Below are 22,159 nucleotides of genomic sequence, written 5' to 3' on the forward strand. Positions count from 1 at the left end.
TTCGATGAAGTATGCCTTTCTCAACTTTTTATTTTTTTCGTTTTGTCCAGTCGAAATTTTCTTTCAAACGAAGGTCCCGATAGCGAAGAAAAAAAAATATTTCGAGTCCTCTTTTTTGTGATTCCCTTATGGCCTCGCCCTCCTGTGGATTGCTGGATATGCCTCATTTGCACCTGTGCGCCCAGTGGAGCCTAACCTCCAGATACTGAGATAGCGGAAGGTCACCTTTAGGTTTAATTTTAGTACTTTTTGAAATGATGTGCCACTGACTTTTTAATATGCTTTTTTGCTACAAATCGTTTCTGCATTTGAATAGCCCGTAGTCTAGTAAAAGTTTGGCGGTTTGGTTGATTTAACAAATTTTAATTTTTTTGCAGATGGAGAAGATGGAAGTTTTGAAAGAGTAAATAACTATTCAGAAACTTGCATTTTCTGCAGGTGCAAATGCTAGATACCCCTTTTATTTGGAGCTGTCTCTAAATTTTTTTACCACTCTATCCCCCTCCCCTTCTTTTTCTAATTGTGTTAATTATGTCAGCAGACAGCTTCTGGCTTCTGCGTTTTAAAAAAAGTTTGCAGAAAACCAATTAATCCCTTTCAGTTTTTAGTTTTCGCAAAATGGTGCTTTATATGAAACAAAAATGGCCTTTGTTCTTCGATAGCAAGAAATGAACTGCTTATAGTTTTCCAATAACAGTGAAAAACTGTCCATTTAAGGTTACATTACCGCCCGGCTGTTTCCAATTGTTTTTCACATTTATTCACAGCAAATGTAAATGGGACTTAGCAGTGACTTTCAACTTCCATATATTTCGTCATTGATTCTAATGGACACAAAGGTAAGCATGGGTCTTTTTGTTCTACTATTTAGGTGATTTTTCATAACAATGTAAATTATCCACATCGGGTCTGCTACTGTGCATCACAAAGCTGATAGATTTCACCATACTACTAAAGTATCGCTCGTTAAGTCGTATCCTATAACGCCTCTGCACCTGAGTTCAACGCAATTCATATCGCATCACACTTTCAGGTCGCCAAATTGCTCATGCATACAAAACCAGCTCGTCTGATATTTTTTCCAACGCACATCTTTACTATACTTTCCCGTAAACCGCCATTTTTTTCACACCACTCTGTGCCGCAAAGCCGTCAACCCCCCCTTAAGCTTTCCAGATTCATCCCCACCAACAAAACCTAAAGCTATCTAAAAAAAAAAAAGAAAAAGAAAAACGACCAGCCTATCACCATTTCAGCCAACCCCTGAGCCGATTGAACCACAATGCCCCAAGTGATTCATCGGTCGAAACCCTTCAGAGAGTCAAAAGCTGGAAATACTATGACTAATTTCAAGCTAAATTGTAGGAAAAACTGGAAATATCCAAATAAAAAAAAACACGTCGTATTTGTTAAATAATAATAATGGAAAAAATAAAGCAAATAATTATTCCTAATATTATTTTAGGGAAAACTGTTACCACAGAAATTATTATTTCGGCCGTCTTACGTGAAGTACTTGTTAACTGCTGTTTGGGGGTTTTGTAAGACAAAAAGTAGCGTCCAATAGAGGACAGTGATGTAGTCTACACAAGAAAGAATAACTCACAGTTACTAGTTTTGCTTTCCGGATTCGTTCATGCAGTACACCTTTTAGCCAAACACAGCCTGCGCAAAAGGCAAAAGTATTTAAGCAAATTTGTTGTATGATTGAAATAAGATGTGTAGGGTGGTAGAAAATTGTCTGGGAAACCTTTTTTTACATTTAGAAACATATAATTTTACGAGCTTAAATTTTAGTCTATATTACAGGTGATCGATATACATGGGCTTCTAAAGTTAATTGGCGTATTTATTGGCATGTTTGGGAAACGGATAAGCAACATTATCACCCGAAAAATTCTAAGAGTGGTTCTAAAATTCACAAATCTCCTACATTAACCAACTGATGTATAGTTAAAACTTTCTATTTTAGGTAATACACCTTGAAATAGACAAATGTTTTCAGAAAAAGGTAGCTTTATATTAGATTTAGATAGTGCTACAAACTGAAATAAACATTGCTATATACATGTTTTAAACAGAAGGTAGCTTTTATTTACTATATGTGTGAAAACGGCCTATTTTAACTAATAGTGCATGGAATAGACAAATGTTACTAAATATAAGTTTTTTTTCTAAATCTGGAATTGCATATTATTTAAAATCTGCATTCATTTTTTTACAGTGTATGTTTTCTCTACATAGACGACCTCTTTGAATCCCCCACACGACGTCCGACAAGTTCTAGGCTGCATTCCGTTATCCCTGTGCTAATGTTACAATACAAACGTCAATTTTAATCGAACAAAAGAATTAAAGGAGCGAGGGAATGAGTAGGCTTACCTCTCATCAAGAGCTTTTCATTGCAGCTAGATTTATAGATATGAACTAATAGTTTTTTTAATAATAATTAAATACGTTTTGTAACAGTGAACTGAACTTTATCAAGAGCTATCCTAAGTCTTTGTCTGGTAGCCTGAAAATGTCTGAACGAGATCAAGTTGGCTTTTTCATGAGGAAATCGGCAGAAATCACGTAAGCTATCAGCGCACCCATAACATACAAAATACCATATCATACTGGCGCGACGGTTGAGACCACGTTGTAGTTATGTCCGCAGCCACAACCATACCAGTAGTCCAACCATCCCTACACAGATGTCCTGGTTTCATGTACCGTGTTCAACCATGATAAAACACTCATAGCCTACCAGAGCCTATACTGCCAGAAAAACGAATGAGTGCAAGTTTTCCCACGAGACAGTTATCTTTGCCATCAGCATTTCAGCAGACGACAGACTGTTGTTTTCCGCGAGTGGGACATTGATTGTTCGAAGGAGGTTTTACGCTACGAATTGCCGTAGAGGATTTAGAAGTAACAACTGTTTAAAACCAAATCAAGGTTTGTGTTTGGGAAATAAAGCTATGTATTTTAAGTGATTGACACAACTATTAGTTAAATAATTTTAGACCTTCTGTACATAAAAAATAAACAAAAACCAAGTACGTTCCATGGCTGGAAGAGGAAGAGGCCGTGGGCAAAACGTGTCTTTTAACATCGAACAATTAGGATTCGGTAGAGGCGAAGCAGTGCCTATATCTGTCACCCAGCCCCCTCCACTTTTTCCCACTTTAGGTATAAGAGCCTCCTTTTTTTCTCAAAACCCATATTAATTTACCATAGAAAAACCAATATTTAAACACAATTATTGCCACTGCATGTAAACTGTTCATTTATGACCCAGAAAACAGGCCTCTTCCACTAATTAAAGATGTTGAGTATGAATACATACTTGTAACTCAAAAAGATTTGAACACAAGAATGAGAAATTCATCATTCCACTTGAATACAGCAATAGAGATCAAAGAAATTCAGCAATACTCTGACAAGTAACAAATAGGAAAAATGTGAAAAGCTGTTGAGGAACTAATTATGTAACTCTTAATGGCAGAATCCACAACCCATCTTATGAAAAGGAATTACCTGTTCTCTGGAATCGGATGCCAACTGAGCTGAAGAAAGTTATTGCAAAGAGATTAACTTTAACAAAATTGAAAACTGTAAAAAGTGGTAAAAAGAAAAAAATTGAAGACCCTGATAAAATATTTGCCAAACTGGAGAAAAAAGAAATAGTTGAAAGTGAAGGTGAAGGTATGTGTGGTTTGACAACCAACCTTTATTTAAAAATTGGTAATTTGCAGTTGTTCATTCGTTATGCTTTAGATGGAAAGGAAGATGATGAAAAGGATAATACTGATGATGAGAAAGTGGAAATGGAAGATGAAATTGAGGATGATATAGATGAAGAAATGGATGAAGGAACAGATTATGCTAGAGATTATTTTGACAATGGAGAAGGATATCTGGATGAAGATGACAATCTTGATGAAGGAGAAGCACAGTTTTAGGATTTCAAGTGATTTTTCATGCAAAATCAAGCAACTGGAATAAATTATTGTTTTGTTAATTTTATTGTTGGTCTTCATTCTTACTATAAATGTTCTTACTAGCTGAGGGATTATTTTTTCAATGTGGTCTAAGTTGACATCTTTTACTCCTTCATTATGAGCTTGGTTTATGGTACGCCACAGAATTTCATCAACAAATCTTAGTGCAATTTCGTTCACAGCAGTTACCACTTCACTCCCAATTCTTATCTTTTGATCTGCAGTGTTCATTTTAATGATTTCATGAATCAAACCCTATCGAAAACAGTTCAGAAAAATTGAACGAAGTATTCAACGAAGAAAGAAAATACCTCTTTAAACTTAGTTGACGATTTCTTTCTTTCAAACACTTGCAAGTAAGTGTCCATGTTACTCTTATTTAAAGTTTAAGAGTCAGAGTAAAATGCGGAGGCGGACCGCGGACTGGATAACCTGCGGACTGGCCCCCAACTAACACTTCTTTTTAATGCAATGTATTTTAATTATGAAAGGAATCAAATAGTTTACGACAGTAAGTCAAATAAGAAAAACGGCGGTTATTATAACAAAAAGAAATTGCTGACTAGATAACAACTTCGTTAAAAAGGCAGTATACTACCATCTCTCACTTTTGTCAAGAATGTTTTAATTAGCATACAAAGATTCTTCATAACGAATCAAATTTATTCACACCTAGCTTATGGTAGTGATAACGAGGTCTTGAACAAACTTGAAAAATAAGGCTATCATTACGTTTTTAATGGTAAAAGAAAGAGGGATTAACAAATACGGTTATGTAAATTGGTCTTTCGCTTTTACTCTCAGATACAAAATTACAGCAAATTGTCGACATTTTCAAAATAGAAATACAATTTTCAAGTACTGAAAAATTAAAAGTCACTTTGCAGTGCACAAAAAATTTGTTTTTGTTTTCAGTTTTTTGAATTAATCAATACGTTCTCTACTCGATACAGTCAGCAGTTAAGCATCTCAAAAGAATCAGCAGCGTCTTCTTTAGACAAGACTCATTTGTTTACTTATTTTTACGATCGAGTTTAAAAACTAAATAAACCGAATAACCAGATAAACTTAAACTAGATATTTGGGAAACTAAATACGCAACTATAGTTGAAATATACCATCACGGCTTGTGCAATGCTTTTGCATGAAAAACAAAAGCGCCCAGCAAACAAAACGCCGTAACATACTTGCGCGACAGCCAATAACAGGTTGAAACTCAAGCAATATTAATGTTTCTAATTTCTTTAAATATAATTTGGTTCGATCTGCCTTATTCAGTTAAATTTGATACAAAAAATAGTTACACATTATTGCTTACAGAAGAAAATGGAGTAATAGTTCTCATGTCGTGACCGGTTTTAAGAGTCTTAACCTTGATTTCTTAACATTAACCATATAAATAGGCAATTACTCGGTCTTGACACAGTTTGTATTATCTAATACATTTTAGATTTCGCACAAAAACTACTCATCATCCGAGTCGGCGAGTATTTCCTGGAACATATCTCGGCCACCTTTTTTTCCAGTTCCTATATTCTTGTTCTTTTTTTTCTTCTCTTTCTTCTTTTTCTTCCCATCATCGATTCTTTGGTTCATTACCTCGTTTGCTATTTGTGTGGGATTTTTGTCCTCAAAAACTTCTTCGTCAAGCGCGTCTATATCACACAAGTCTCCTGTAGGTTGTCTGGCTGCCAGTGACAACTTCTGTTCGATTTTTTGGCGGTACTTTAACCCTGTTTGTAAGTTCAACATTCGGCGGTACTGAAATAAAAAGAATACCAAAACGGTTTAATTATATGAAAATCCACGATGGGAAAAATTATTATTAAAACATATTACAGCATTCGGCGTTACGTAATTTGGATTTTCCCAAATAGTTTCTCCACCAAAACTTCCATCAAAAACTTTTATGGGGTTCAAAACAAATCGCGGACCTACATACAATCTAGAATGTATTTTAGAATCTATATGTATAAAAAAATATGAAGACCTATTTCTGCAAGCTGTCCATCCTCTTCAAGGATTTGAAAGTTGCGGAACCAAATGCGGTTTTCAATAATAGTGAAGGTAAACACATGGTCAAAGAAAGGTTGACTTTTAGGATGATTTTTAGGGGTAGAAAAGATCTACAAATAAAATGGAAAATGAGAAAACGCTACACAGTTTTCAATACAATTTAAAAATATTGCCTGTGTCATTAGCTCTTTTAATAAAGACCAGTATGGTTGTGTGTCAAAACTGGAATCAAATGACAACAATGGTCTTGTGCCCTTTAGGCAATTTCCTGTCATCTTGAGTTCTTTCATTGTGTGCACTAGAATGAACAATGTTATTGCAGCCCAAAATTATTTTTTATACGGCAATAATTCATTTACCATTTTCTATGTAAAATTTAGCACTTGGGCCTTTGGGAACATTCGCAAGCCATAGAAATAAATCCTGTTTCTTTCTTCCTTCAAAAAATATGCACTTATTGCAATTCTTCATTTCACAGATCTAGAAATAATTTAAATGAGATTTTTTGAATGAATTTAATGACGTATAAAGGGCAGACTTACTTCATTGATCACAAATAAGGGATCCTTCCTTTCAAATTTGCTTTCTGTTTTCGAGTGTGGCATCATATCCCGTAGATCCACCATTAAATGTCGATCTCTCTGTGTTATTCCACGTGCAGCAAAGACAAGGACTCGTTGCTTATTTATCCATTTAGCCTATATAAAACACAGGTGATTAGAATGTGAAAGGAGCTTCCATTTATGAGGAAGATTTGTTTGAACTACTTAATGTGAAGAGCGAGTGAAAATTGTTGCAAGTCAACATTAGTTGTTAAAAATTATTACCTTTTTCGTCAAGGGCTCGTCCGAAGTTCGTACCAATGGTAAAATGTTTTCTTCTTGTTTTGGCTTCTCAGCTTCGAGAGAAATCGTAGTTCTCTTTCTTTTAACCATTTTTTAAATTCCCGAGCGTCAAGTACACGTATAAATTTAGTGACAGACAGAAAAGATGTGCGGACCACGTGTAAAGTCAGACGACAGTCGCCCTCTCTATATTTTATTAAGGTGCGTTCGTTGAAAACTTAGCATCGGCGCTACCGTATGCCAGAGCCAGAGTCATAGAAACCTTTTGGTTTCTTGGGTTTTTTTTTCTTTTGGTTTCTTTTGGTTTCTTTTTAGGTTTCTTTTGGTTTCTTTTGGTTTCTATGACTCTGCCAGAGCTGGTGGAATTTTAGGGTTCGACCCCGAACCCTAAACCCCCAAAAACCACATTGGTCTACCCAAAAAATGGCCGATCGGTAGCGACCCGAGAAGGTACTTTTCAAGCGGTTCGGTGCGATGAATCCGGAGTAATCGGGTACGATCCGCCGTCATGTTGAAAAATAGCGGCTGTAATGGTGCGAAAATTAAATAACAACTTTACAAGTAATTCTTTCTTCAAAAAAATCAAAAGGAAGGGAAAGCTATATGACAGCGAAAAACACCGTACGAATTCATCGGGACAGCAAAGGCCAATTTCAGCCCGAAAGAGTAGAGTATAAGATAAGAGTATTTCAGATGAAAGTATAGTAGGCATCACAATTGAGTTGGATGAAACTGTTGAAAAAGGTGTCAAAAGTGATTCTAGAATGGATTCCTCCACACCTAAAGGTATTTTATTTTCTGATTCCAAAACCAGTGTTTAGTTTAAAATTTAAAACAGGTTCATCGACATCTGTGGATTGTGAGAGTGAACTCGCTGTAAGTCACTGTACAAAGATTAAGAAAAAAAGTATTGGGTTTGGTCACACTTTGATCAAATGAGGAACTCAAATTCAAGCAGATGCAACTCTTGCCAGAGTATTTTGTCATCAGTGGAATTGGCCCCATGTGTAAGCACTGTCCCGTACTAGTGAAAGCCAATCAAAGCATTTTGGCTTAATAGCAAGAGAAGAATCATCAAGCCATAATAGGTAATACCTATTATTTACTAGTAATATGTTTAGGCCTATAGCTTTAAGAAATCTAATGAATTATACAGATTAGAATTCTAGTTTCCTATACTCATGGCAGCCAACTCTATTGACCCAATGTGCAAAATGCAATATTTTATCTGTAATGGATGGAGTTGTGGAGGTGGGATGACAGCACATCTATGACGGACACCCTCTGTAAGCGATGACAACCTGATAATAACTCATGTTATGCCAGCAAAAGTGATGTATTATTCAATGAAACTTAAATTTTTTTTCTGTGAATACAGCGTTCTTGGAAGGAGTAAGACTCATCCCAGCAGGTTGTCAGCTTTCAGCTAGTGAATACTACTGTTATTAGAAGCGAAAATTATGGGAATGTATACAAAAATAACACTGATACAAAATAAAAAATTGATAATGATTAAATCACCATGTTTTTCTTATCTTCCTCAAAGCCCAATGAGCCCCGTAGGGCTGACAGCCGTCATTTAGTTGTTTCTTGTCATACATAAATCATTCTTCCATTCCATTCAACACATTCACACATCTATAGGAATGCCAGGCATTTGAAGGCAGTTTTTCGACAACAGAATATATGATCCTTTAGGGCAGGATTCAAATTTTAAAGCTTTATGCACATTGTTTTTTGCGTACCTTTCTGAATTTTAACCTGATTGTATGTTCTGTTACTAATTGAAAATTGTAGAAAGGCTTCAGCGAATTTTGATACGGTTAGACTCCTTAATAATCAGAGCCAGAAGGCGAACGGAGGGGCGCCATCGCCGGGGAAAAACCGTACTTATGGCGTTCGGTTGACTTCTAAACAAAATCGCTATCTGAAAATAACATAGAGCCCCCGACGTAAAATTTGTCAAAAATAGTGTTACACAACCTAGTAATTTATTTAACGTTTTAAAATTGTTATTTAAAATGAAATATGTTATTTAAAAATATTTTGTTTCCCGGCTTCCACCTCCACCTAACGAACGTAAACTTCTGTAATGGCGTGTGGTACCGCCCAAATTTTTTTCTTTATTTATCTTTCATTTTGATTAATATATGACACTTTCTGGGATAAAGTTATATTGAACTATATGTCATTACACACGTATAATCGAATTTCGACGTAGGATTTTGTACCAATTCGGCAGTTTTGCAAAATTTGGTCGGGATTTTGTCATTGGTTCTGTAAGTTTAGAAAAACAAAATAATAAAGTCATCATATGTTTGCCTCTTAAAAGTCTTCGATTAAAACAAGGATTGTGGTGAGTGACAAGTTATTCTAGTTGATAAATGCCTTGTTATTATTTTTTGTTTTCAAAGTAGGTTTTCTTTTTCTAGACTGGAGAAACGACACATGTATTTTGGTGTGGAGGGAAACAGCACGTACTTGACTGGTGTCGTTTGCTGCTTGATGGGTGACACGATAGTCATCCGTCGTCGAATTTGGCGCATTGTCCATATGCCTTTCTTCTTCTGGTCACTGCTGTTCGGACGAACCTCTGAATGTGCTTGAGAAGTTTGCGATGATGGCGAATAGATTGGCTCTTTATTGGCTGCTCCATTGTTACTTTTATCCGGAGACATTTCCCCCCTCGAAGCGGATGGTTTAAATACTTTACTCAGATCTGCTACGCTTACCATGCTGTTCTTCTTGATGCGCGTGATACCAGTGCCCGTGGTATTACCAGTGCCCGTCTTGGTCGTAGTCCAGATACGACGCAGTCAGCGCATTTTCTCACCAACCAAATCAGCGAATCGGCCGATTTTCACTTGACCCAATCGTAACGATGGATCTTTGTTCTCCTTGGACCTTTGGGAACCGGACCTCGATCAAGGACGTTCTCTCGAAGTATCTGATGTTGCATCCTTTTTATTAAATATTTAAATTAATCAAGTTTTATTTTCAAATAGATATCGGATGAAAAGTGCATACCAATCCTAGAACCAGGAAGCTGCGGCTGCGCTGGACTGCAACCGCGGATTAATGACTTCGTAAAGCGCTTCGTAATGATGATCGTCGGCCAGATCATCGCTTTCGCCTGGATCAACCGATTCAATCAAAAAGAGGTAAATATCTGAAAGACGTAGCAGATAGCAACAAAAGAATGTAAACAGTAAAGAGTCATTGGTCCCGTTCATTTTGAATATTTATTGTTATTTGTTGAATTTATATACACATTAGAGAATAAAAAATTATTTTAAAATGTTTGTTTTATTTTGTTTATTTTAAAATAAGGGTTGCAATATTTATATAAAGCATTTTGAAATAAAAGGGGTGGATAGGAGGGTTTTTGGAAGGTTTTGGGAGGCGGGAGCTCCAGTGGAGCTTGTCAGGAGTGTCACCGGGAGCCCGCAGGGAGCCTTTTCGGAATGATATAGGCATTCCCTAGGATGTCCCGGCCGTCCCACGCAATACTCCACAGGAGCTCCCACGGCATGTTTTGTGCCGTCTGGGAGTGGGCATAATCATAATGGTAATTCCCAAGAAAGAATATCCAATGAAGACGGATCTTCAAAGTTCTACAATGAATGGATATTCTAATACCGACCAGTCACTTCCATACGGTGTTACTGCTTGCAACCCACCTTCTCCCAGCAGTGACCAAGATTGGGAACTTGAGAGTGAAGCGATTTCAGTAACGAATTTCAATTGCTATGATTCAAGTGCTAAAAAACCAGAATTCAACGCTCGGAAAAAAGAAGGAAGAATGTTTCCTCTTAATGACTTCTTAAAAAATGACAGCGATGGCGATTTTGAGCCCATCCTTTTTTCTGACGTGGCGTTACCCGGTTTAGATGAAGAAATGGTTATTCTACTATCATCAATCGTTTCTCGCGATAGTACTCCAGAAATAAAAGTCAACGGCAAGACCAAAAAGAGCTTAGAATTGGAAGAAAAAATGATGAAGCTCATGAAATCTATTATTTCCACGGAGACTAATCCAACAGATAGATGGAGAATGGTAGAAACATTGGCAAAAGTCGTTTTGGAGCATGGAATAGACCCCGATATTAAGGCGAAAATAACTGGCACCTTATACCAGATAGTGAAAACATACGAAACCAACCCCGACGTTAAACTGGAAATGGCGAAATTAATGTCAGAGGTCATTGCTCAAGATGCTGATGAGGTACTGAAATGGAAGATTTTAAACACCCTGTTGACAATCGCTTCTCAAGAAATAGAAACCGAAACCAAGTCACGATTGGTAACCATCCTTTCAGCAATTGCAAGGGAGGAGAAAACCCTAAAAACACAGTTAAGAACAGCTACAGCACTGTCTAACATTGTTTATCAATATGGAAGTGATGAAACCAGAGCCAAAGTAGTGCGAATACTTTCACTATTAGTTCTTCCAGTAGAAAAGCTTGAATCTACTATAGAGTATACCCAAAAGTCACAACTTCATGATAAATTGGAAATTGTAGACGTATTCTCGAATGTAATCCAGGCTGAAAAAACAACAGAGGTTGACTTTAACGATAGAGCTGGAATTATAAACGCGTTATTAGACGTGACTCGAGAAGAGAAAGCAGAGGAGGTAGCATCAGAGCTGATCAAGTTAAACGCGTCCGTAACACCATCACAGTACTCACCCATGGAAGCGTCGATCATAGAAATTGCCTCCAAGTTGATTTCCGTAAAGAATCGTCGTAGAATGATAGACCAAAGTGCACCAAAGGCGAAGGTTGAAGAAAAATTGCAAACAACAAAGGTACTTTCGAATATAGTCCAAGAAAATAATGCAACAGCATCGGACTTAGACGACGAATCAGAAATGATTTCTACATTACCAGATATTCTGGATGACTTCACTCAATGATGTAGTTGGCAACGAGAAGGCGCCGGATCCGATTTTGTTGAGAAACCAGCAATGGTTCACACACTTTTGAATGTAACGAGAGAAGAAAAGGCGCCTGAGGAGAAATTCGACCAGAAATTGAAAATAACCAACTCGCCTTCGAATACAGTCCAGGAAAATAATACCCCAGAAAGGGACTTCGTCAACAAATCAGACATGATTTCTACATTCTCGGATGTTCAGGATGAAGAATAGGTACCGGAGAGGAAATTTGAACAGAAATCTAAAATGGTTCAAGCACTGCCGGACACAGATGCCAGCGAAAAATTAGCCGATGTGGGCTTCGACACTGGATTAGAAAAGGTTGACATATTTTCGAACGTTGCTGACAAAGTAACGACGAAAGAGGACCAGGTTGCTGACAAAGTAACGACGAAAGAGGAACTGAGCCAGAAATTCGAAATGTTCCTGAAATTTCGGATGTAATTGGCAGAAAAAAAGCCGCGGACGTGAATTTTGATGCTGGGCTAGGGATGATTCCCATACTCTCTATAGTGGATACAGTATAGACACCGACTCGAACCTGAAATCTGAAATAGTACCTTCATTGAATGATGTAGTTGGCAACGAGAAGAGGCCGGATCCCGATTTTAAGGAGAAACGAGAAATGGTTCGCAAACCCTGGAATATAACCTACAAAGAAAAATCATCGGTAGACATTGACCAGGACTCAGAAATGACACACTTGTCTCAGAACATTAAGAAACCGTTTGCCGACTTTAATGAGAAATCAGAAATGATTAGAAAAACCATTCGGGAATTTGTCGAGGACGAGGAAACAGTGGAGAAGATTGCAACCCAGATAAAAGAAATAGAAGCAGCAATGGTTTTATTAAAACTTTCCAGAACAAACGTGCCAGCGTAAATCATTGTGTCTGAGATATTTGTGCACAAAAAAAAACATTTCGGAAAGATGATAACATTAAATATAAACCCTTCATGTATGAAACAACAAAAAATACAAATAAATTATAAAAAATAACATTATGTTTACCATATTATTTAGTTATAGCTAACAATGTAGAATAATACGCAGTTTCCGAAAGGGGTGAAGAGTATGTCCCCATTTTAGCTTTCGAAAAAAAAAAACAACACAAAAATAGCTTTTGATATAGGCAACAGTCTTTTAGTTATCTAGACAAACCTGCACGCGTAGTTGTCTGTGTCAAGACAGTCGAACAAGATAGATTACTCACCATTAAATATTGACCTAGGGATGTCAAGTCACGATCTATGATTGAAGCACGAAAGCTTCAATAATGGATCGTTACAACTATGTGAGATACCAGTAATTAACTTTTCCAAAGTGAACTTACTAACCGAAGACACCATTTGCACCCCTATAAACTAAGTATAAGTAAATTCGTTTCAAAAAGTATTTCCTTGCGAAATTTAGGGATAATAGTTTACTGCCCCAATAATTTTTATCATTATCTGTCTAAAAACCATCACAAATCATAATTCTAAAAATGGAATTCGATTTAAGTATATAATGATGCGCTGTTACGATTCAATCACTTGGTCCTTGCAAGAATCGACTGCATTGGCAGTGAACGCGTGCTTTTTAAGTTACTTAGAGGATGTCATACAATATTTAAAAAACCATTGATGGTCAGCCGATCGCGCAGATTTGTCACAGAGCACGATAGAGGCCTTATATTGTGACTATGAATGCCAGTAAACAGGACAACGTAGCATTTCAGTTCTATTATTAATACCATTTTAAACGGCACAAGAGGGGCGTCATCTTACTTTCTATTAACCTTACACCGGCAATGGAAAATATATCAAAGATTTAGGACAAAGATTCGAGAAAGTTAAATGACGTTCAGCTGTTTCTCGAGCTTCATTTCATCTTTTTCGCCCCAGATGGAACCATAAGTTTCTTTTCTTCATGGCGATGCAGAATCATTAAAACAGCCACTGCTCCGAGCTTTCGAAACAGGTGTGGAGGTAGTACCAGGAGGTAAAGAAGTGCGCGCACCGTCTGAATTTTTGTTAGCCATAAGGCCGATGGGTACCGGAAGAGGTTTTATAACACGCGGGCCTGATGGGGCGCCTCTGCGGGTTTTCTTCCCAGGCATCCCTTCTTCCGTTTTCGACTTTCGACTTCCCTGGTGGGCAGGACCAACAGGTCTTAAGCGGGGTCTCCCCGGGCGACGTCTAACCGCAGGACCAGCTGAAATATCTTGTTGTCCTGTAGGCATTTCCTCCCCTAGGATAAAAACATTGTTACAAACAAAATAGGGTACAACAAAATAGAACAAAATAAAGGAAGGCAAAATAAAAAAGAATAACGTAAAAAAGGAAAACAAATAATAAAACTAATTAATAAAATATTTTAAAAATACGAATAAACCAACAAAAAACAACAGTACCACAACAGAAGTAAATATGATTAAAAAACGAAAATAATACCATTGTTGCTAGAGATATCAGATAGACGATTTGTGGCTTCCGGACTCAAAAAACCTATTTCGTTAGCCAAATTTGCTTTCACAGATTCACGATTTGCCCCAGACGACGAAGCCATTATTAGAGACCGTTTTCCAGATCCCGGAGGACGTCCTCGTCTCCCGGTTCCTCGGTTTGGTCGGGAACGTTGTCTCCCAGGAATTAGTGGGGTGAAACGGCCAACACCTGAATATAAAATTATCATAATTGTTTTCCTTCCTTCGACCGTTCGGTTTGTAGTTAAGTTGCCTGCTGGATCCACTAGTCCGCTGTCGTCGACTATTAATGATCCGTCGTTGGACGTTTCATCGAAACGAAATCCACTTTGAGATGAGTGCTAAGTTCATGAATAGGAATATCTTAGCGATTTCTTTCAACCTATGCAGAAATTAGCTTACCTCAGTAAGAGTGGGGCTGGCTGCCGGAGTATATTCTGTTGGTGTTGCGCTACCCAGGCAGGTGCGTTTGGCATCCGGCACCTTAATGAGAACATTGAAAAAATTAGAAAATCACCAAACAATTTTGAATTTGTTCAAAGATTCATTGTACCGTAGAGGCCGCTCCTCCTGTGTACTTTCTTTTTCGTTCAGCTTCACGCTCCACTTCCTGTTGTTTCCTTTCTGCTTGCCGCTGACGATCTAAAAAAAAAATTACGAAAAGTCTTACTATGCCGGCAAGAACGACAAGACTTTTTAGGAAAAAGTAAAATTACATTTTCTTTCTATTTCTTCGTCGTCCAAAAGTAGAGAGACCACTTCTGTGGGTTTCAAAGTGTCGGGCTTAAAATTTCCACCAGAGATGACAATTTTCTGAATTTTGCTCTTTTCTCGCGCTCGTTGCAAGATGCGTTCTTCAATTGTTCCTTTGCAAATCAACCGATAGACCGTAACCTGTACCAATCGAAGAAAACGATAAAATACAAGCAACGCAATTAGATTTATAGATAACTGAACCTGCTTCGTTTGTCCCAGGCGGTGGGCGCGATCCATTGCCTGTTGATCGACGGTGGGGTTCCAGTCGCTATCGTAAAAAATAACCTGGAGAATAGAGTAGTAATAACCTATATATAAATTTTTTTTTCATAACTAAGCAATACAGTATCGGCAGCTGTCAAGTTAATGCCTAGACCTCCAGCTCGGGTACTCAAAAGGAAGACAAATATGTCGGATCTAGATTACGATACAGGAAATTGAAGATTAGCCACATCAGAAGAAAGAGAACAATTAGAAGATATACCTAGTCTGAAAATCAGCAACCATGTCCCGACGATCTGATATTTTGGACGATCCATCTAGCCTCATGTACGTCCACTTACGATGCCACATGTATTCCTGAAGAAACAATAAAATAAAAAATTAATAATGAAAAAGAAAATAAGTTTACAGACAATTAGAACGCAATATTTTTACGAACTTCTAATAAATCAATGATACGAGTCATCTGTGAGTAAATTAAGACTCGATGGCCTTCATTTTTTAGCCGTCGTAGCAAACTATCCAGCACCTGTAGCTTGCCTGCATCACAAATTAGAGTCTCTTTGTCTGCAAAAAACGAGTGGTTTATGGTTAACGTGTTTACGTCAATGTTTCCTTAAATTCACGAAGAAGAATTTACCTGGAAGAATCACGCTGGACCACCCATGCCTAGGCTTAGCTAGTTCAAGTCCACCACTGTATGACGTTTGGAAAATTGAAGGCGTTGGTTTGCTAACTGTAGCCGCTCCTTGAAGAATCAAACTTATCCCCTCACAATTACGAGGGTGGGACAATTCTTCAAGCCAATAGGCTGCGCTTCGATCACTACATGTAACAGGAGAGCCACGGCAGTTTACCTGGAAAAGAAAACGTTGTATCAGATCATTAACCAATTTGCTTTGGAAAGAACATGATACCTTTAAGACGGGGAGGGACAGCACCTGTGGCATGTCAGTCCACAAACATTTTAACGTCCGTGTGGGCCGTGCGGTAAACGAAAACTCAGCGGCCCCAATATTCTTAGCTTTCCGGCTGCGTAGAATTCTATGCTCCATCGTTTCTGGCATACTGTGAAGTACATGATCTAAATGGGCATAACCTGTTCCGACAGCTGACGTGAAGACGAAAGACGACAAAATGCTGCTAGACTTCACGGAAGGTGACGACAGGGCAAAGAGGGGTTGAACGAATAAATGAGGTTTTCCTTCATCTTTCCAAATGTGATTATGGTGGAGGTTTTCTTCAATCGCGAGAACGTCGTAATCATACTTTAAACTTTAAAAATAGTACACAGTGCCAACTTCGATGTTAACAATGGAAAGGAATGAAATAATTACCTCGATAACACTCCGTTGTTCATAAGTGAAAACAGATCGAAAGGCGAATGTCCGATGAGGCGGCTAAACGATACGAAGCTATTAATGGTCACGGAGTCCATTACAGATCCCGGCGGGAACAGAGAATGATGGGTATATTCTGGGGTCCAGATGAAAAAACGACCCAACAACAAATGACGGTTGCTGGGGACGGTCGTACGTAAAAGCCCTTCTCGGAATAGGTGTTTAGGTAGAATATATGCAGCAGGTTGGAAGAAATACGGAGATTTGGCCTCTCTTCTTTCAAATAATTCGGGATGGTTGCAAACCTGTCGATTTGGTACATAATTTTTACCTTACAAAACGTAACATCAAACTTAAGTGACCTACTTTTCTAAACTGCATGACGAGATTCATAAGTGTTGTTGTGGCATTTTGGGCAGTTGCAGATGATCCACCCGTGTACAGCAAGTCATCTATACTAATTTTTCGTTTGAGCGCTAAAAAAAAAAAAAAAAAAAAAAAAAAAAAAAAAAAAAAAAAAAAAGAATAAATTAGAACATCAACAAAACAAAAACCCTTATGGAAATATTGACAGATAAAAAAAAAGAAAAAAAAATTCCAAAATAAATTATAAAACAACAAAAGTCAAGTAAATATACACATGCATACAGAATCTTAAATCGAACAAGTGCAAAGATTAGAATACCTTGATACAGCATCCTCTGTCTATTGGTAAGTGGACAATACATCATAATCTCAATTTTGTCAGAGAGTTCGTTTTCGACGTCTTTTTTGACACGTCGTAACATGAACGGTTTAAGGATCATATGCAAACGAGATAAGTGTTTTTCATCGATGCCTGTTTTGTTTTCTGCGTGAGACTCTATGTCTTTGGAAAACCATTCGTTGAACTCTTCGTGCGAATCAAACAAAGTGGGCATGATGAAATGCAGAAGAGCCCAAAGTTCAGCCATGCTATTTTGAATTGGTGTACCGGACAGAAGAAGTCTGTTACGACAATTAAATCCGAGTAGCATTTTCCAACGGGCGCTAGATGCGCTTTTAATGGCCTGCGCTTCATCCAGTACCATATACTGCCATTTGATACGATTGAAGTATTTATAATCGGTTACGATCAGCTGGTAAGACGTGACAACTACGTGAAAACTGGCTTCTGGCGTATGTAAATTGCGAGTGTCCCAAAATTTCCGAAGAATTTTCCTTTCCTGAGGACTTCCCCAATAAGGGATGACTTTGAAGTTGGGAACGAAGCGTGCCAATTCTTGCTGCCAATTGTGTAAAGTTGAGGCCGGGGAGATGATGAGAAAAGGACCCCAAATTCCATACTGCTCGGCAATGTGAGCCAAGAAAGCGATGGATTGTACAGTTTTACCCAAACCCATCTCATCCGCAAGGATGCCGTTAATGCCTTCGTCGTACAAGTTGGCAATCCAGTTCATACCTTTCAACTGATATGTTTTCAAAGACCCCTGAAATATTTTCGGTTGTGCGTGCTCCGGCCGTGCTTGAAATTTCGAGAAATTCACATTAATTGAAGACTAATCACGATACATAACTTCTACTTTCATACGTTGCGGTTCATTGTGTGGTAATCCTTCCGGCACGTCTTCATCATCAAACTGTTGTGTTTGCTGTTGATGCACATGAAACGCTGTGGTAACATTGTTCATTACGCGCTGTTTTGTTGCCTCAGCGTCATAATCATCAAGGTAAGCTAACTGTGAATTAACTTCTTCATCAAGATGACCGAGAATTAAATCGTGCTGGGCAGCTGCATCGGGGTTTCCTGGTCAGCGTAGATAAGTAAATGTTAGACTATTTTTGGGAACGACGAAGACGAAAACTAGTGATGACGACCAAAAGAAGAGAATACCGAGTTTTTTTGCCATGAAATGGGCGTAGAGTTCCGTTTGTGTGATGAGGAAATTTAGTTTTCGCTGTTGCCTTCTGGCCTCCATCAACTCAACGTCAAGCTTGCGCTGTTCCTCTGCCTCCTTTTCTGCTTGTCGACGTTGAACCTGTAAAAATTTTGAGACACGATGTTCTCACACATTCCTTGAGCACAATTACCCCTATACGTTGCTACGTATCATTGGTAAAATCGGTATCAATGAAATTTACCTTTTCAACTCGATCATAACGTTTCCAGTAAGATTGCATTTCGCGTGTGAGCCTCTTAGCTCGCCAGACAATTTCTTTCATAGCTTTCTGTGACTGCATTGCGCGCAGACGGCAAACACGCATGCAACCGGTTGCCGCCCGCTTGCAAGATACCAATTCTTCTTTGTGGTTGTTCATGCGAGCTTTAGATGCCTAAATAGAGTAAATAACATATTCGATTGAATTCAGTGCCATTTTAGTATTGCAGGAATTACCTTGCTTATTTCCTTCTTGCAAATAAGCAACCAAAGTTTTCGCCGCTGAGCAATTAGAGCTTTAACTGAAGGTGGCCCCTTTTCTTTCTTTGACTTTCCTTTCTTTTCTACTTTCTCTTTTTTTATTCGGTCCTTTTTTTTCTTTCCTTTTGGTGACGGTTGAGGAGATGGACTGAAAGGTGTAGGGGAAAGCGATGGAACCGGAGAGGGAGATTGTAGCCCACTACCTGTCTCCATAACATTTCGAAAGAGCCCTCCAGATTCTTCAACGTCTGACTCAAAGCTGAAATCAGCTGTTTCCGGAAAATCAATTGGTTCTTTTTTTACAGTTGCAATCACAGATTTAAGAGGAACATCTAATGTATCTTTTGTTTCCAAATTTGAAGGGCCAGGAATCCCAGGCTCAATTTTAACATTCAAAATCTTCATTTCAGATTCTTTTTCCTCATCAATTGTTTTCTTTTTCCTCCTTCTAATAAGTTTGGTTTCCTTGGGAATCAACTTATCTTTTTTATCAATTTCAGATTTTAACTCTTCACTTTTCAATATAGAAGATTTATGTTCAGGGTATATGTCTCTCTTAGAGAGAAGGCCAGCTGAGTAGTACATAAACTGTCGATTTTTTGTTGATGAATAAAATTTTGCTTGATATTTCTTTCTCAGACGATGTAAGTAGAGTAATTCATGAATTCCTTCCTCAACATGGTCTTCAGATTCAGACTCATTGGAGCTTGAATCACTAAGGAGTACATCTTTCAACCAAGCACGCTCATTTCCAACTTGTTCAAAGTTGTACAAGCGCAACTTACTTGTTAGCCTATCTGTAACAGCAGTTAGTACTTAAACTGCGTAAAGCAAAAACATTTGTAATAGCCAACCTGATTTTGAAACAGGTAACCCATGCAGGAATTTAACATCTTCCGTCATTTTCACAGCAGGGTCATGGAAGCTGTCAGACGAGTCATCATCATCTCTGGGGATGTAAGAAACTTAGAATAAAAATAAATTTTTTCTGATAAAAATTGGGTACCTTCTTAAGGCTTCTTGAACCTGGTCAAGAAAAGGTTCCAAGCGTAGGCTTCTCTCTAATCTTTGTATATGAACTGGTTTCGCCAAATGTTGCTCCAAGTTGGTGGCAGCCATGATAAATTTGTAATCTTTCGGGTTATATAATTAGATGTATTCGTACTCGTGCATCAAACTTCAAGTCATGGCCACCAAATAAACTGATCCCTTTAACCAAAACCCAACGCTACATGCCACTTTTACAGCACACAATTAATTTTTATGAGCCCCGATAAATCGTGTAAATGTACTTGTGTACCGGTATACTGTGGAAAACGACCATGGAATGCTCTTGGCCCGCCCTTGAAGGGGAGGAGTTTTCCATGACATACGCCACAACAGCAGCAGACGACAGTTGATTCAATGATAAGGCGCATTTTTGACGCAAGCTAAGGTACATCTAAATTTTGTGATGGCCATTTTAGCGTGAATTAGAATTTTTAAAATTCACTTTAGCTGAAATCTTAAATTCATCTGTCCCAATTCGTTTTTTTACTTCAGCTAAATGGAGGTACAGACCTCCATTCAGCTCTCCAATAGATCAGTTCCGGATGCTGCGTCGAAAACTTCTGCTGCTGCTTTAACTTTACTTAATTTTCATTAGGAAACTAGATACAACTTAATATCTAAAATTATAGTACAAGACGCAATGTCTTAAACTATAGTATTCCAGTATATTTTATTAATGGACAAAGTATTAGTATGCTAAATAAATTGAGCCCCCCTCCCCTTTGTCCTATTCCATCTATTAAAAAAACTATTTTTGAGAAACACAATTCAGAAGGTTACGACGTAGTATACAGAAAGGTCTATTTCCTATTCGCCTCTACATTTTGGCTTCTCCTCTGTCATGTATTGCAATGTTGTGTGCGAAAAGCAGACGAAATAAACAAAGCAATCTGTAAGCAAATAATCAACCTTAACATAATCAACATTACTATAAATAATAACAACCAATCGCAAGTTTTCAACCGCGTGAAGCATTCTTCTCTTGTCTTTTATATTTAAGAACAAGTATGTACTATAATTGGTGACAACTTAGAAATATGACAGCTGCAACTATTAGTTATATTATGAACTTCATATTTCTCGCATCACTTTCTTTTTATTCTCTCATTGTGTTTTCACCCATTACCCCCAGATGTCATTGTCTATTATTGTTGAGGCCGCTAGATTTTAGGTGGAGGCAGGGAGACCAACCAAGCAAGATGTAGTCTCTCACTTCTCTTCTGTACGCCTAGCCGAGAGGGCTGTTAAGAGGCTGCTTCGATAACACTGGCTACCTCTCGCGTTAGTGTGAATTAATATATTTTCTCTGGTTTTGGGGAAATAAAGAATAAAAATATTATACATGAAATGATATTTGAAATTTTATTTAAATAAATTGAAAGATACTTAATGAAAATAGCGACAACTGTAATTTAAAATGATTTTAAGACATCGGTATTAGTACTATCTAAGATACTTTATGTTATTTCATTGCCAAACCTGTAAGTTTTCCTGGGTGTATTGTAGATTCTGTGACGGATATTTCTCGAAACGTGGGTTCAAATCCGATTTTGTGCACTACTTTTAATAGATTTTTAATAGATCAATATTTTTTCGTTACTTGTATCGAATCGTATCGATATATTGAAATTCATTTATTTCTAAGATTTTGCAAGAATTTTGAGAACAGATGGCACAATGGGATGGTATGCGACTGACAACTTGGCGGTTAATGTTTGAATCCCAAAACCGACTAAAATTCTCGTTATTGTCTTGTTGTGTTAATTGCCAATATTCTTGTTATTTGTTTAGGATACGGAGTGGTTGGACTGTACGGAATCTGGTTAGGATAGTGCAGTGATTGGGAAGCAAATTTTAAATACGAAAACATTATGTAAACGTTAATAAGTAAACACAAGACAACATGTGCGTGAAAACATTATTGTATTTGCCAGTACACAAAAACTATGCATTTTTGTTAAGAAAGAGCAAAACATCAAAGTGTTTGTGGTTAAGTCTGCTTCTTTTTTCACGCACTAGGTCCCCTGCTGCAGAAAAATGTTGTTTCGATGGAATCGATGTAGCTGGAATACAACTGTATTTTACTACAACGGATATCATCAGAAGGAATATTCCGTCGTTCTTTTTTGTGCGTCAGG

General features: G+C 37.7%; 4 protein-coding genes and 1 long non-coding RNA gene across 7 annotated transcripts; 2 read left to right on the top strand and 3 right to left on the bottom strand.

Annotated features, from left to right (window-relative positions):
- Nucleotides 1-2,802: 2,802 nt before the first annotated feature.
- Nucleotides 2,803-4,006, top strand: LOC130691392 (DNA-directed RNA polymerase III subunit RPC7-like). 2 transcript variants are annotated; one of them, XM_057514340.2, is made up of 5 exons: nt 2,803-2,940; nt 3,009-3,174; nt 3,284-3,428; nt 3,491-3,690; nt 3,763-4,006. In XM_057514340.2, the coding sequence occupies exons 2-5, from the start codon at nt 3,051-3,053 to the stop codon at nt 3,945-3,947; spliced, it is 654 nt and encodes a 217-aa protein (XP_057370323.1). In that variant the 5' UTR covers nt 2,803-2,940; nt 3,009-3,050; the 3' UTR covers nt 3,948-4,006. The 2 variants fall into 2 exon arrangements, with proteins under 2 accessions (XP_057370323.1, XP_057370324.1); XM_057514341.2 differs by having other exon boundaries at nt 2,819-2,940; nt 2,995-3,174.
- LOC130691401 (centromere protein X-like) lies at nt 3,686-4,426 on the bottom strand. The gene is made up of 3 exons (XM_057514351.1): nt 4,298-4,426; nt 4,047-4,241; nt 3,686-3,981 (listed from the first exon to the last, which is right to left on the bottom strand). Exons 1-3 carry the CDS (start codon nt 4,352-4,354, stop codon nt 3,964-3,966), a joined length of 270 nt encoding a protein of 89 aa, XP_057370334.1. The 5' UTR covers nt 4,355-4,426; the 3' UTR covers nt 3,686-3,963.
- Nucleotides 4,427-5,399: 973 nt separating this feature from the next.
- Nucleotides 5,400-7,041, bottom strand: LOC130691195 (ribosome biogenesis protein BRX1 homolog). The gene is made up of 7 exons (XM_057514102.2): nt 6,830-7,041; nt 6,545-6,700; nt 6,362-6,482; nt 6,176-6,300; nt 5,977-6,112; nt 5,826-5,920; nt 5,400-5,747 (listed from the first exon to the last, which is right to left on the bottom strand). Exons 1-7 carry the CDS (start codon nt 6,935-6,937, stop codon nt 5,451-5,453), a joined length of 1,038 nt encoding a protein of 345 aa, XP_057370085.1. The 5' UTR covers nt 6,938-7,041; the 3' UTR covers nt 5,400-5,450.
- A 95-nt stretch (nt 7,042-7,136) lies between these two features.
- On the top strand, nt 7,137-8,364 carry LOC130691196 (uncharacterized). Of its 2 annotated transcripts, XR_009001156.2 has the most exons (4): nt 7,137-7,633; nt 7,686-7,935; nt 8,004-8,133; nt 8,226-8,364. It is a non-coding gene; the product is annotated as an uncharacterized LOC130691196 (long non-coding RNA). The 2 variants fall into 2 exon arrangements; XR_009001155.2 differs by having other exon boundaries at nt 7,137-7,935.
- A 5,326-nt stretch (nt 8,365-13,690) lies between these two features.
- LOC130691198 (chromatin-remodeling ATPase INO80-like) lies at nt 13,691-20,253 on the bottom strand. Its single transcript, XM_057514103.2, has 21 exons — nt 19,978-20,253; nt 19,826-19,920; nt 18,948-19,768; nt 18,694-18,885; nt 18,446-18,590; nt 18,143-18,358; nt 17,258-18,076; nt 16,939-17,048; nt 16,570-16,877; nt 16,150-16,507; nt 15,873-16,089; nt 15,672-15,799; nt 15,495-15,589; nt 15,355-15,427; nt 15,212-15,295; nt 14,971-15,148; nt 14,808-14,896; nt 14,657-14,737; nt 14,508-14,595; nt 14,223-14,444; nt 13,691-14,019 (listed from the first exon to the last, which is right to left on the bottom strand). The coding sequence occupies exons 1-21, from the start codon at nt 20,088-20,090 to the stop codon at nt 13,697-13,699; spliced, it is 4,755 nt and encodes a 1,584-aa protein (XP_057370086.1). The 5' UTR covers nt 20,091-20,253; the 3' UTR covers nt 13,691-13,696.
- Nucleotides 20,254-22,159: the final 1,906 nt, after the last annotated feature.

The sequence above is a fragment of the Daphnia carinata genome, chromosome 1 (genome assembly GCF_022539665.2).
Source record: "Daphnia carinata strain CSIRO-1 chromosome 1, CSIRO_AGI_Dcar_HiC_V3, whole genome shotgun sequence".
NCBI lineage: Eukaryota > Metazoa > Arthropoda > Branchiopoda > Diplostraca > Daphniidae > Daphnia > Daphnia carinata.